The sequence below is a fragment of the Siniperca chuatsi genome, linkage group LG6, assembly GCF_020085105.1.
Source record: "Siniperca chuatsi isolate FFG_IHB_CAS linkage group LG6, ASM2008510v1, whole genome shotgun sequence".
NCBI lineage: Eukaryota > Metazoa > Chordata > Actinopteri > Centrarchiformes > Sinipercidae > Siniperca > Siniperca chuatsi.
In genome coordinates, this window is record NC_058047.1 from 30,973,767 (window position 1) to 30,988,097 (window position 14,331).

Here is a 14,331-nt window from a genome sequence, read left to right on the forward strand (position 1 = left end):
GGCTGGCTCAATGACTGAAGGAGGAGTTGAGCTGGACTCTCTGGAGGTGGTGACGGAGAAGAGGATACTGTCCAAGTTGGTTAGCATCCTGAACAATGTCTCCCACTCCCTCCACAATATGCTGGTTGAGAAGAAAAGCATCTTCAGCCTCGTACCCCCAAGGTGTTCCACCAAGCAGCACAGGAGATCATTCCTGATGGTGGCCATCAAACTGTTTAACTCTTCCCTGCGTTGTCGAGTATGGACATCAGTGGACTTAGAGGCTGTTGAGGTCTTACAGGACATGCTAATTGGACTTTATAATCACATTTTTCACTTCTGGCACAGTGAAATGCATCTTTGTAACTTTTAACTTATAATTACATTAATTTTGCACACCTTACTGCAATTTGCACACTTGTATGCATGCACGTGCTTAAAAAGTAGGGATGAGCAAGTACATCATTATCTGTATCTGTTCAACTAACTAAATTGTGCCAAATTTATGCAGAGAAAACAATTCATTAACAATAACATAAATAAGGGGGATGTGATTAAAATAAAAAAAAGTTATATTATAATTAAATTAATTAAATCTCTTGTTGCCTGTGTTTATCATAATTGGTGAAACCAAACTGTACATTTTCATACATGTGCCATCAAGCTTGTAATATCTTTCCATAAAGATTTTGCATGAGTACAATTCCAAAATAAGTAACAGGATTTTGGGGTGGCACTTACAAAAGTTACACTATGCAGCACTACAACCAGTGCAAGCAGCTTTGCTCCTCTCTGGTAGTTGTGTGCCTTAGGCAGTGAGCATGGTGCACAGGTGGGAGGAGAGGTGCAAATAGGTGGGAGGTTCATTTAAATAAGGTTGTGCTGCCTTATGAGTGAGTTGTTGGTATTTGGGTCTTATACCATTGACACAGCCATTCTTGCCCTACTCACAGATAACCACTCTTCTCCAGACTATCACAACATGGTTGCACACTTCACCCACTGATGTGAGGATAACCATTCATCATCTCAATGTCAGCAAAACAAAGGAAATAACAATTGGTCCCTCCTCAACTCAGCATCCCATTCTCATCAATAACCAAACAGTTGAAATGGTTGACACTCAGTAGCCCTTTTTACACAGAGATCCTGCAATACTGCCGCAGAGAAGAGCTGTCATTACGCTGCCCCAGTGTGTGATTTAAATAGCGGAAAGTACCCCTTCAATGTAGGCAGAGCTGATCGTCATAGCGAAGCTAATCCAGCAATTAGGAAACAACACACAGGAGCTTTACTTTAGTCTTGAGAAGCTGCAGCCTTTGTTCACTGACAAAACTCTAACCTAACCTACACTGTACATTTATTGCCAGATTGACAACTTCACTGCTCACCTTTTCCTCTGCACCACTCACATTCACCGCCACTCTCTGCGCTCGCTTTCTCTTGTTCAACCACACACTCACCATACACGTGTGTCCCTGTGACTTGAACAAGCAGCAGGGGTGACATAGAATTGCTCTCTCTCTTTCTCTCTATACTTTACTCTCCCACTCTGATTCACTTCAATTTTATTTGTATAGTGCCAATTCATAACAGAAGTTATCTCATTGTACTTTTCCTATAGAGCAGGTCTAAATTGTACTCTTTAAGATGCGCTCTCAGGTACAAAAATTTGACACAGATTGATTTAAGGTTGTACCGATGTAATTTGGGCGGTACCCTTAAAAGTACTGCAGACTGTACTTGTACAGCGCCTTTCTAGTCTTCTGACCACTCAAAGCGCGTCACACACTATAAGACGGTGTAGTCCCTCATTCGTCCAGGAGTGTTCTATCGTTGAAAAGGTTTCAGTCGTAGTCTGGTGGACACTGTTTTCAGAATCAAGACGTTTCGGCTCCCATCCGTACGTCATTCTCAATTGTGAAAAAATGGAGCCCAAGAAGAGCCCAAGAAGTGCCCACCGGCTCAGAGGGTAAGAAGAAAGAGGAAAGGCATGTCCAGAGTGCACTCTCAGCCTGTGGTTATCCTACTTGGGCTGTCAACAAAGTTAAAAGAGCCAAAAACAGGACAAAAGGGGAACAGAACCAAGAAGGAACGGTGTCTCCATTCCTTATGTATCTGGACTGTCTGAAAAACTACAAAGGATCTTTAGACAGCACGATGTTCCTGTTTTCTTTAAACCAGGCAACAATTTAAGACAGAAACTCGTTCACCCTAAGGAAAAGATGCCCACACAAAAACAGCAATGTAGTTAACTCAATTCAATGCAGTGAGGAAAACTGCAAAGAACGGTACATAGGTGAGACCAAACAGCCACTTCACAAAAGACTTTATCAGCACAGACGACACGCTAACTCAGGATTGCAGAGCGCCGTGCATTTGCATCTAAAAGCTACAAACCACACATTTGAAGACAGTGAGGTGAAGATTCTAAGTAGAGAGAAGAGTTGGTTTGAAAGAGGTGTCAAAGAAGCCATTTTTGTGAAAAAAGAAAACCCCTCTTTGAACAGAAATGGTGGTCTGAGATTCAATCTGCCCAAAGTTTACCACAGTGTATTAGCACCTTGGTCACGCCAATCATATGCTAATCAGGTACTTAACAGTGATGAGGGAGGTGCAGCCATAATTCACACACTTTATATCACATTCACACACTGATGGCAGAACTGCTCAAAGAAACTAATTAATCATTTACACACCAAAGGCACAGCCCTCGGAAGCAATTTGGGGTTCAGTATCTTGCCCAAGGACACTTCGACATGTGGACTGAGAGAAGCCAAGATCAAACCGCTGACCTTCCAATTGGTGGACGACCTGCTCTACCACTAAGCCACAGCTGCCCAAGTAGAGTTCAGTACCCAATTCTACCTAGCAGAGCTAAACAATAAGGCCATTGCACACATTGCAACCTCAATAGCACTGGACATCACACACACACTCAATCATCATCGTACCATATTACCCTGTGAGTGGAGATACAGAGCACTGAACCAGTGCAGAAAAGCACGCTTTGGGAAAAGCCCAATTCCCGCAGCCATAGCCACCTTAAATAATAGACATTGCTGAACTGGCCAGAGTGTGTACTATTGTCCTGTCATTGTATGTTGTTACTGTGTGAAGTTGTTGTCTGATGTGTACAGTGCTGTGGAAAGGATTTTCCCTTCGGGGATGTAGCAAATTAAAGGTTTAAATGCATTAAAATGATTATATTGAATAACCTTAATTTTGTTAAGAGGAAGGAGCAGATTTGCACTCACTTCTTCTACATAAAATAACAGTATTCAACCCAGTAAATTCATTTTAAAACGGGGCTCCAGGCCTTTACAAGGAGAAAATCTTGATAGTCATTTATAATAATTAATCAGTTAATTAATTAATAATCAATTTAAGCTCTTGTCTCAGGACAGTGACCGGAATATTTCATACACACAAACACAAATAACCAAAGTTTTATAAAAGTTTAACTACTAACTACACAAACACAACTAATAACTACTAGACACACAAATGAACAGATAAATGCAACCGTGAATAAATTATATGAACACAGCGATGAATAATTAATAAGTGAATGAATGACCATTTGACACCAGAGGATGGAGTGAATGATTATTTTGGCTAGCAGTATTAACTTGTGTAAACACAGGAAACCACTATGTGGACAAACAACATGTGCAGCTCTAGGAGGGGGCACAACTGGATAGACCTACAGCCAATGAGAGCAACGAAATGTGTGATTATGTATTGCTGAGCGATGGTGTGCTTGGTCCGTTTTCAAGCAGCCTGGTCACAAACAATCTCAAATTACAGCTAAACAGAACACTAATATGTGTTTCTGAAAACATTTGAGGCAGGAAATAGGCAATACAGTAACAGAATCTTGATTCATATTTGATCAGCACTGCCTAGTTTGACAGTTTGATCTGAGTTGAACAGCAGCAAAACGTGTGACATGTAGCAAAATTCAATTGCAATAGCTGGGTTTCAACCTGTAGAGGGCAGTCGCTATGCATATTTATAACACAATTTGTAGAATTTAAATACTTTGCACTAAAGAAGCAGTTCTATTTCTCTGAGGCACTCGTGGGCAATCAGTTCTGGATGAAAGTCCCCGCAGTTCCATGTTTCAGGACATGCTGTTGATCCCATGGGGTGACTTCAGCTTGAATTGGGTCTCTTCTTCCATAATCAGGCTAATGACGTTCGGTTGTGATGGCAATGTGGTGTGAGCGTCTGACAGATGTTGACTTTAAAGTTCGAGTTTAAAGTTCATTACGGTCCTCGTTAGGACTCAGGTGCTGCAGCAGAGTGGAGCAGGCTTCTTTAACCTGGCAGTAGCAGTTTGGGAGCGCTAATAAACTTTCTTTGTTTAAGAGTTGAGTCTTTAGCCACATGGTACAGAAAAGCAGTATAGATAGAGAGAGAGAGATGGAGCAAAAGAGACTCAGTGCATAGGGCCCAGGATTTTTTCTTTTCTAACTTTATCATGTTAGATCTCAGAAATGGCACAGGCTCCATTTAGTAGGCTTCTTTCTTTCAGAGTTGTTGAAAAACTGCATTTTTCCAACATGTTCTGTGTGCCTTTGTTCCCTCCGCGGGTCAGCTGGGCCTCTAGATTCAGTCAAGCGTTGTGGCATGCTAGGGGCACAAGAAGTTTTCTTATGTCTTAAAGTCTTCTGTAAGAGGGGATGGGGTTGTTTGTGTTCAAGGCGCAAAACTTCACTCCACTTCCACCCTATCTTAGCATAATTCTTTCTAATGAATAAAATAAAGTTTTAATGCTAGAAGTTTAACTCTCCCATGTTAAAGCTTGGTCTAATCAGTTGTTGGAAGGTGCCACACACTTTTTTTGTTCCTTTAGTCTTAAAGTTTTACAAGTCCTGGTTTTCACTTGATGAAGACCAGAGATCATGAGATGTTCCTTAAAAAGCGGTGTCAGGTCATCCTAGGCACAATCACAATTTACTAAACTGGCTTAGGTTTTCGGAGTTGACTATCAAGCTTTATTGTTCATGCTCTGAGTTCTTACAGGCCTTGTCAAATTATCATTCAACTTTCCATTAGTGACCTCGAGTCCGGCAAAGGTCATGGGACAGAGGAAGTTACTGGGGGAAAGCTTATCAGTTCTCTTGACAGGGCTGTTTTAACTTTCAGAGAAGTTCCGTTATTTTTATCAATGAGGATACAACATGTTTATCCACTCATGGGTTGATCATGCTACAGGAACAATAAAGTATAAAGTCTAAAGACTTTGTGCTGAGAATAAACATCTCAGAGCCATGTCATTTTCTGGTGCAAAGTCACTCTGCTGGTTATTTGGTGATTTTGTCAACAACAACTAAATACTTGGTTTGTGTGTGTGTGTGTGTGTGTGTACCATGTGCAACAATTAAGGAATAATGCATAAAATGTACACAAACTATTTTAATTAAACACTCTGTGACCAGTACATGGAACATTGGTAGATCTATAAATTAATATGGATGAATCTTAGAGCCAGGTGCAGTGACGTCCTGGTGTCTCTGCTGGCCAAGAAATAGTCTGGCACATAAGATCTCTGCAGGCACAGGGAGGACAGTCGCAAGCTAAACTGGGTCATTTGGAACACCAACACATCAACCAATTATGGCCAATTAATCCTACTATCTCCGCTCTGGATCTCTCTATTTAACTGGCCTGTTCTGCTCCATTTGACAAGCATTCACTCTGACAGCTGATGTACCATTTCTTTCTCTCTTTTTCTCTCACACACAAGCACACACAATAGCTAGCAATAATTGTGTATATGTGTATACAGACTTTTGCTAATTAAACTCAAAATGTGTACTAATATAATTCTGTCCCAAGACTGACAACAGTTGTAGAAAAGTGGATACATTGGTGTTATATCTCTGCCACGGTTCCAATGTGCACTGGAAGCATTTCAGGTCTCAGGTAGTGCATCTTCAAGTGGCCTGTGCTTCAGCATCCACACTTTGTTGTATTTTCTTGATTGTTACATGAACTTCAGATATGCTTGCTACCGAAATGCGTCTCTCTCCGTCACCTTGACTTGTCAAGTCCCCCCAAAAACGTTTGAAGAGAAGAAGTAATTTTTCCTCTCTCAGCTCTTCCATTCTCTTATAGCATGTCTGCATTTCCATGAATTAAGAATTCCCTTAAAGGATAGATTTGGATTTTTTGAAAGTCCGTCTAAATACAATACTCACATGCCATAATGCACAAGAATGATGAAGATACCCTGTTGATTGGCTTCCATTGATTTCAATCCAGTATGAAAATCAACTTTCAACATAACAGCTGTGGCTTAGTGGTAGAGCGGGTAGTCCACCAATCAGATGGTCAGCAGTTCGATCCCAGCTTCCCCCAGCCTACATGTCGAAGTGTCCTTGGGCAAGACACTGAACTCCAAATTACTCCAGAGGTGTGTGAGTATCTGTGAATGGTTGTTCATTAGACATGTATTAAGTAAACTTCACGGTAACCCTGGCCAAATTTCTGTAATCGAATGTTACAAATTACCGTAACTTAAATACCATTACTTGTGTAGTATAATCTAAATAACAGATAAATCATTATTTCAAGTTTTGTTGTATAGTTTCACGTCAACTTACCTCAAGAGTAAGATGGGACGACGACTGGGTACCAACCGTGGGCTCTCAACTGCATACCACATGGTTAGCCGGCTAGCAACACAGAGTAGCATATAGCCTAGCTTCTTAGCCTTAGCTAGCTTGGTAACTTCAAGCTAGGTGGGCATGTTTCAGCAACCAGGCACCTCAGCTCCACTCATGCTCCACCTCTTTGCTCATTTTTAGTTATCTGGGAGTTGGGCCGAGTGACACAGTGCCAAGATGGCGACGGCGGGTGCCGCCCACTTTGAGCTTCAAAACGGCTCTTCAGAAACATATGGGTGACATCATAGACACTACGTCCATGTTTTATACAGTCTATGGTTGTACCCCATTAACAACCTGCCGTGCACTTTTATCTTCTATTGCTTCTGTTACTGAACAAACCCTGTTTGTTCTGTTGTGCACAGTAAAACAAACTTATGCTTAAAACAAACTACTGTGAACTTATGCTGAGTCGTGCCCAAAGAGTCTTTCCCAGGAAGAAGATTCTACAATACAGGAAGTGGTGCATTTTATATTTTCAAGATTATTAAGAATTATAAACAGCTGAAACTGTAACCATCACAGTGCCTGACATTTCTGACTGTCCAATATGAGTTTGGAACCCTCCAGTTTCCTTCAAATTCTACATACTTTAACATAAAGGCACATCCACAATCTCACCATAGTTAAGAGATAACATTAATTGTCATATAAATTGGTGTCTATGAGTGCTGTCTCCTTTTATTTAAACATACAGTATAGCACTGGTGATGATTGGCATGATTCTTCTGCCAGTGTTACAATAATATATAATAATGTGAAATGTGATGTACAGTTTGGGCTGTATTGGCAGTATTGGCTTAACATGCATTTCTGCTTTAATGCATATAACTCATAATTCATAAACTGGATGCCACAGTGAGGCTATGTTAGTTTATCAGTGTGCAACACAGAGTATTTTGGCAGTCCAGGGTCAATGGACTTGTCTTGTTAGATCTTAGTGCTGTGTTCAACACCATTGACCATCACATCCTATTACAGACTGGAACATGTAATTAGCATTACAGGAACTGCACTAAGCTGGTTTAAATCCTATCTATCGGATCAATCTCATTTTGTACGGCAGTGAGTCCTCCGTGCACGTCAAAGTTAGTCACAGACTTCCACAAGATTCTGTGCTTGGACCGATTCTATTCACCTTATATATGCTTCCTCTAGGCAATATTATTAGGAAACACATGAACTTTCATTGTTATGCGGATGATACCCAATTATATCTATCAATCAAGCCAGATGAAACTAACCAGTTAGTTAAACTTCAAGCATGCCTTAAGGACATAAAGACCTGGATGACCTGCAATTGTCTGATGTTAAACTCAGACAAAACTGAAGTTATTGTGCTTGGCCCCAAACACCTCATTATCTAAAGATATAGTTTCTCTAGATGGCATTGCCCTGGCCTCCACCACCACCGTAAGGAACCTCAGAGTTATCTTTGATCAGGATTTATCCTTTAACTCCCACATGAAACAAACTTCAAGGACTTCCTTCTTTCACCTACGCAACATTGCAAAAATCAGGCACATCCTTTCTCAAAATGATGCCGAAGGGTTGGACTGTTGCAATTCCTTATTATCAGGCTACCCAAATAAGTCCCTTAAGACTCTCCAGTTGATCCAGAATGCTGCGGCACGTGCACTGACAAGAACTAAGAAAAAAGATCATATTTCTCCAATATTAGCTCTGCACTGGCTTCCTGTAAAATCCAGAATAGAATTTAAAATCCTCACCTACAAAGCTCTTAATGGTCAGGCACCATCATATTTTAAAGATCTCAAAATACCATATTACCTGACCAGAACACTGCGCTCCCAGAAAGCAGGGTTACTTGTGGTTCCTAGAGTCTCCAAAAGTACAATTGGGAGCCTTCAGTTATCAAGCTCCTCTCCTGTGGAATCAGGTCCCAATTTGGGTTTGGGAAGCAGACACCATCTCCACATTTAAAAGTAGGTTTAAGACTTTCCTCTTTGATAAAGCTTATAGTTAGGTCTGGCTTTGGTGAGCCCTGAACCATCCCTTAGTTATGCTGCTATAGGCCTAGACTGCTGGGAGACTCCCCATGATGCACCTCACTCCTTCTCTCGCTCTCCATCTGTATGCATTTTTATCCCATTGTTGCATGTTACTTACTCGACATCTTCTCTCTCCTGTAGTTTGTGCTTTCTCGTCTCTCTCCTCTCTCCTTCTGTCACTTTCAGCAGGTATTTCTACCTCCGGAGCTGCAGAGACTGGATCTGTGCTTGTGGGCCACTTGCTGCCCCTGTGTTCCTGCTCGACAACTGCTACTACAGTAGTTGTTATTGGCTCTGTTATTAATACTGTCATTATTTTTCCTATAGCTGTCATTCCTATTATTATTATTATTAATTTATTAATATTACCACTACAATTACATTACTACTATTTTAAAAATTCTAGGTGGTATTTGCATTGTGCCTCCCTCTCCCCCACCCCTCTGCCCCAAAACCTCTCTCTCTCTCTCTCTCTCTCTTCAAACCTCTCCCTCTCTTTCTCTCTTAAAACCTAACAGGGCAGCGGCGAATGGCCGCCCACCATTGAGTCTGCCACTGTCGCCAAATGCTTGCTCATGGTGGGATTTGTTGGGTCTCTGTAAATAATATTATAAAGAGTATGGTCTAAACCTGCTCTATAGTAAAAGTGGAATGAGATAACTTCTGTTATAAATTGGCGCTATATAAATAAAATTGAAATGAATTGTAATTTCACATCATTTTGGACCATTAATATTACTATAAATAATGCCCAAAAAGCTTAAAGACAAAACTTGCATTTAATTCTTCTAACAATATTTGCCCTGTAAAATCAGGCATAGTACTTAAGCAACAGTCTTCTTGTACTTGCTAACTACCTAGCTATTTGGCACTCAGTTAGTGTGAAGAACATCATTTTATCATTTATCAATTTATTTCCCATTCAGTGAGATTTACACCATTTTACCAGTGCTTACAGTGATCGGTTTAAGACAACTTTTGGCTGTCTAGTTGACAAAAGTTTACTTATCGAGAGGGCTCAGCTGCTTCACTGTGATGAATTATGCTAGCTTGATAGCTAACAGTCTTTAAAATCTTTAAAATGAGAGATAAATTTGCCCTTTCTTTTCTCAGATGCTGTACATTGGTTGGGAAAAGGTGAGAGAGGGAGGGAGATAGCGTAGATGACAATGTCAAAGAGTGTTTCTGTGGACCCCATGCAGTGGGCACTGGGAATCCCCAAATAGAATGTAAAATGTTTTGTTTTCCTGCCGAATGTTTTTTTAACAGTGCTGCGGTATACGGGCAGAATGTGAATCATATCGATAAATTACAGCACCCTCATTCTCACCTCATCTAAATTCCAGGGTTTTCCCTGCCATTATACGGCTTAGGCGCAGTATCTAAGCGTTTTTGCGCTTAGGGGTGTAGGGGTGCTAAGTCATAAATACAATGGATGTCTTTGGGATTGTTTTTAAAAAGATCATAAATTTTATCAACAGGATAAACCTGGGTGTAGAAAGTGAAAGAGCATTAGCCCCTCCCTAATCACTACAGCTAAGGTGCTTTTGAGCAAGGCCTTTAACCCCCAACTGCTGCAGTAAAGCTGCTCAGTGACCAGTAGAACAGTTGTACTGGGCAGCTTCTATTGGGACTGTGTGGAACTTTGTGAGTGTGAACAGAGTGTGAAATGAGAGCTGGATAAATAAAGGTTAAAAAATCTTCAGGTATACAGAAAGTATGCAGGAAGTGGCCCACATGTAGCTGCTTTTCTATGCATACATGTTGCTAAAAGGAAAGCTTATCAGGAGCCCTAATTGAAATCAAAATACACCCCATATATCCACATAGTTGGATTAAAAGGATAATCACATTATGGTATTTATTTATGGTATTTAAAACCCCGTTGGATGTCTTTCTGTAATGTCTGTTGGTAGGGGGTGATGTACAGACATGCAGACATACTACATTGGCAGTGTTTTTTTTTTTTTGGAAGCAGTACCTGAGCATTAAAGGTTATCCTACAATATTTAATCTTTTCCCCATTAGATTGTGTGGGTCTCTTTATGCTCCTGATTCCTGATTTTAGTAGTGGGGGAAGCAATAAATAAGATGTTTCTTTTAAGCACTGAAGAAGGCATGTTGAAATGTCAATCAAAAGGACTCCTGCTTATTTTTCAAGTTATTATACTTGTTTGCTGCTGAGTGGTCAGTTTCAGAATGCAGTAATCTATTGTCAGTTGTTGGTGCAGGCAGAGGTGGACCTCCAGTAATCAGAGGTCATAATCAGTTTATTTCACAGTCAATTTGCTAAAAGTCTCATTCTGAACTCTCCCCCTGCAGGTTGGAGTGGGTGGAGATCATAGAGCCGCGCACACGGGAGCGTATGTACGCCAACCTACTGACAGGCGAGTGCGTGTGGGACCCTCCGCAGGGTGTGTGCATCAAGCGAACCGGTGACAACCAGTGGTGGGAGCTGTTTGATCCCAACACTTCACGCTTCTACTACTACAATGCCTCCACCCAGCGCACAGTGTGGCACCGGCCCCAGGGCTGCGACATCATCCCCCTGGCCAAGCTGCAGACTCTGAAACAGCACACCGATGCCACCAACCCCCGTCCTGCAGGTGGAGGAGGAGGGAGAACATCAGCTGACAACAGCCCGGGACGTAACAGTGGGGTCAGCCGAGAGGGAAGCACCTCCTCCTCCCTCGATCAGGAGCTTTCTGAAAAACAGGGCAACAGAGAGGAGGCAGACAGGTAAGACTGCTGGTCACTTGATGAGTCAACTGACAGGGACTGGCAAACAGAAACCTGCCAAGCAGACGGGGTCAATTAATTATTTTGGAGGTCACAAGTCTTATCATTAAAGGGGATCTCTGCCAATTTTTCGCATCAAAGTCTGTTTGAGTGTGTATGTAAAAAGAGTTGTATAAAGCCTGTGGTGTTATGAATTGCAGTGTTCATGATATTTTTTGTTAAGTTTTGGCCTGATGGTGTTGCTAGAGGAAAGATCAGGAGGAGTCACGAGAAACATTAGAAATCTGGTCACTAGGTGTCAAGATATTTGCTCTGAAAATGGAAATGGATGACCAGTCGTTTGAAGGTATATCACATACGGCCCACATGCACATGATGCTTGTTAAATGCTATAATGCTAACTGTTGTGTCAGGACACAAAAGCATGGATAACCATTTCCAACCGCTGGAAGGATAACAGAGTATTTTTGCAATATTTTTCAGGTGAAAGTAACCAGACTGAATAACTGTCTTAATGTGTTTATCAAATTTCAGCTGGTAGTCAAAAATAACGCTTAAGTTTTTGGAGAGAGGTTTCGTATTTGTAGCCAATGAACCAATGTGTTTGAGGATGTTAGAAGAGACCAGATCTGGGGCGAGAACCAGAACTTCAGTTTTATTGTGATTTAGTTGAAGAAAATTGAGACATCCAGTTACTAATCTCAGCCAGACACGTGTACAGAGTAGTTAAATTTGAGAGATCCCTGGACCTAATGGATAAGTAGAGTTGTGTATCATCAGCGTAGCATTGATAAAATGCACAATAGAAGTTCTTATTCTATTGATTTTGTCTACAAAGAAGGATAAAAAATGTTCACAATCTACCACCAAAGGTGAGGACATGCTGGAGTTATTTAAGAGCCGGTCAATAGATTTAAAAAGAAACCTAGGATTGTGTTTGTTTGTGGTGATGAGATTATTGAAATAAGCAGTTTGTGCATCCATAATCTTTTGATTCAGCAAGATCATCAAGACTTTTATTCGATTACAACGGACAAGCAGTGCACGTGGACAGTGAAGAGCAGACACACACATATCATTACAGGGGTTCACCCTGTCATCAATATGTGAAAAGGATAATCCTCCTTGATCCAACACGAAAAAGTGGTATAAAATGTGACTATAGACTGACTGTTCATGTGGCGACATTTTATGCTGCGCTTCTGGGCTAAAATGGTGGGATTTAAAAAAGTATCAAACAAAATACATTTATGATCAGAGATGAAATTATCCAATTTTGGAGAACTAAGTGTCATACCCAAGGTGAACACTAGGTCAAGTGTATGGCCACGGTCATGGATGGGACCCTTACACGACTCACTTACTCTAATAAAATCACTAGCTGGCGCATTTGTTGCATCATTAGCATGGAAATTAAAATCACCAACCATAAACACTTTATCATCCTTGACAAGTGCTGCAGCAATAAAATCAGATAACTCAGATAAGTTACTGTTCGGTTTTGGTGAATGGTAAATGACAGGATTTGTGCAGCAGCTGAGAAACATGAGAGCCTCAAAGCTGGTACATTTTTTAACATTAAGAAGAGAACATTTAAAGCGATTTTTAAAAAAATCACAGCTAGGCCACTTAGCCTGGGGGAGTTAAAATAGCTAAAATTTGGGGACATAGCTCTAAAATTTGACTACATTCTCTTTCCTTCAGCCAGGTGTCTAATTTCTGGGACTGAATGAAATTGTTTAAGACGAATGTCTTATTAGAGAGGGACCTAACATTTAACAGACCAAATTTTCGTCAAAACGTCAGGAATGTTCAGGAGCGGCATTAAAAATCTGGGCCTAACCAGATTAAAATTGGTTTTGCATGGTGGTCTGTTATTGATTATAACACGGATGACAGAGATGCTCTCTGGATTGTCACAAGAATTATTTGGGCTGTAGGGGGAGATGGTGGTACAGACTGGAGGTGAAGAGGTCATTGAGGAGAAAGAGGAGCAAGTAGTGACCGGTGTGTAGACCAAAGCAGTTGTGGAGTGAGTAGCGGACAGTCACTGGCGTGAAGCTGTAGTAACTGCATGAAAAATGTTTGCTGAAAGTGCTTTTGTGCCGTGGAAGCTGGGGTGGATACCATTTCTGCTAAAAAAGGAGAATCATTTAAATTTGTCGATAAAAAACACATTGTGAGATGGACAAGCTGATTGCAACCATGCGTGGAGAGACAGCAGTCGGCTAAAATGTCCAATGCCCCTGCCCAACGTGGTAATAGGGCCTGAGATGAAGACAGACTTTCCACAGTTTTTGAGTTTGTTAAAAAAACTTCAGACTGCTACTTGGTGGTATCATTAGTGCCAATATGGATGATAACATTGTGAACATGTGGGTGTTTGCTGAGAAGACACCGGATCTGCTGCATGACATCTACAATTTTTGCACCCGGTAGGCAGTGTGTCACTGCAGATTATGATTTAATATGTCTTACGACAGAATCACTGACGATCAGGGACGTAATGTGCAGTGGAGGCTCGCAGCCGGGGGAGCGAAATGTCCTTCTGACGGAGTGGATGGAGAAGGATGGACAGAGTGGTGGGCAGGAGCCCGGCAAACCCTGTGGGAGGGGTTCAAAGGCATGGCTGGTGGAGGGATCGGAGGCACAGTGAGCTGAGGGGCCAATGGGACAGCAGGGGAGGTGTAGAAAAATGCTGGGAATCCGCAGCCAGAGGAGGGAAGTCCTGCAAGTCAAGGATGTCATATTTATTTTCTAGCTGGATGTTAAAGTGAGAAGGTGCGAGAGGAGAGTGCCTCCCCCTCCCACTGTGAGCGCCGACCAGCTTCCAGGACTTATGGTGGGATTTTAGGCTTAGCCCTGAGCCGTAACCAGGAGTCAACATGCACAGTGACCAGAGAAGGTGGATCAGCAGCAGGAGA

General features: G+C 41.5%; 1 protein-coding gene across 4 annotated transcripts in view; it reads left to right on the forward strand.

Annotated features, from left to right (window-relative positions):
• Positions 1-14,331, forward strand: part of arhgap39 (Rho GTPase activating protein 39) — a 157,780-nt gene that overhangs the window by 76,119 nt on the left and 67,330 nt on the right. For all 4 annotated transcript variants that reach the window (XM_044198564.1, XM_044198568.1, XM_044198566.1 and 1 more), the window contains one exon: positions 10,991-11,407. In XM_044198564.1, coding sequence (XP_044054499.1) covers positions 10,991-11,407 — 417 coding nt within the window. The remainder of the gene's footprint in view (positions 1-10,990; positions 11,408-14,331) is intronic.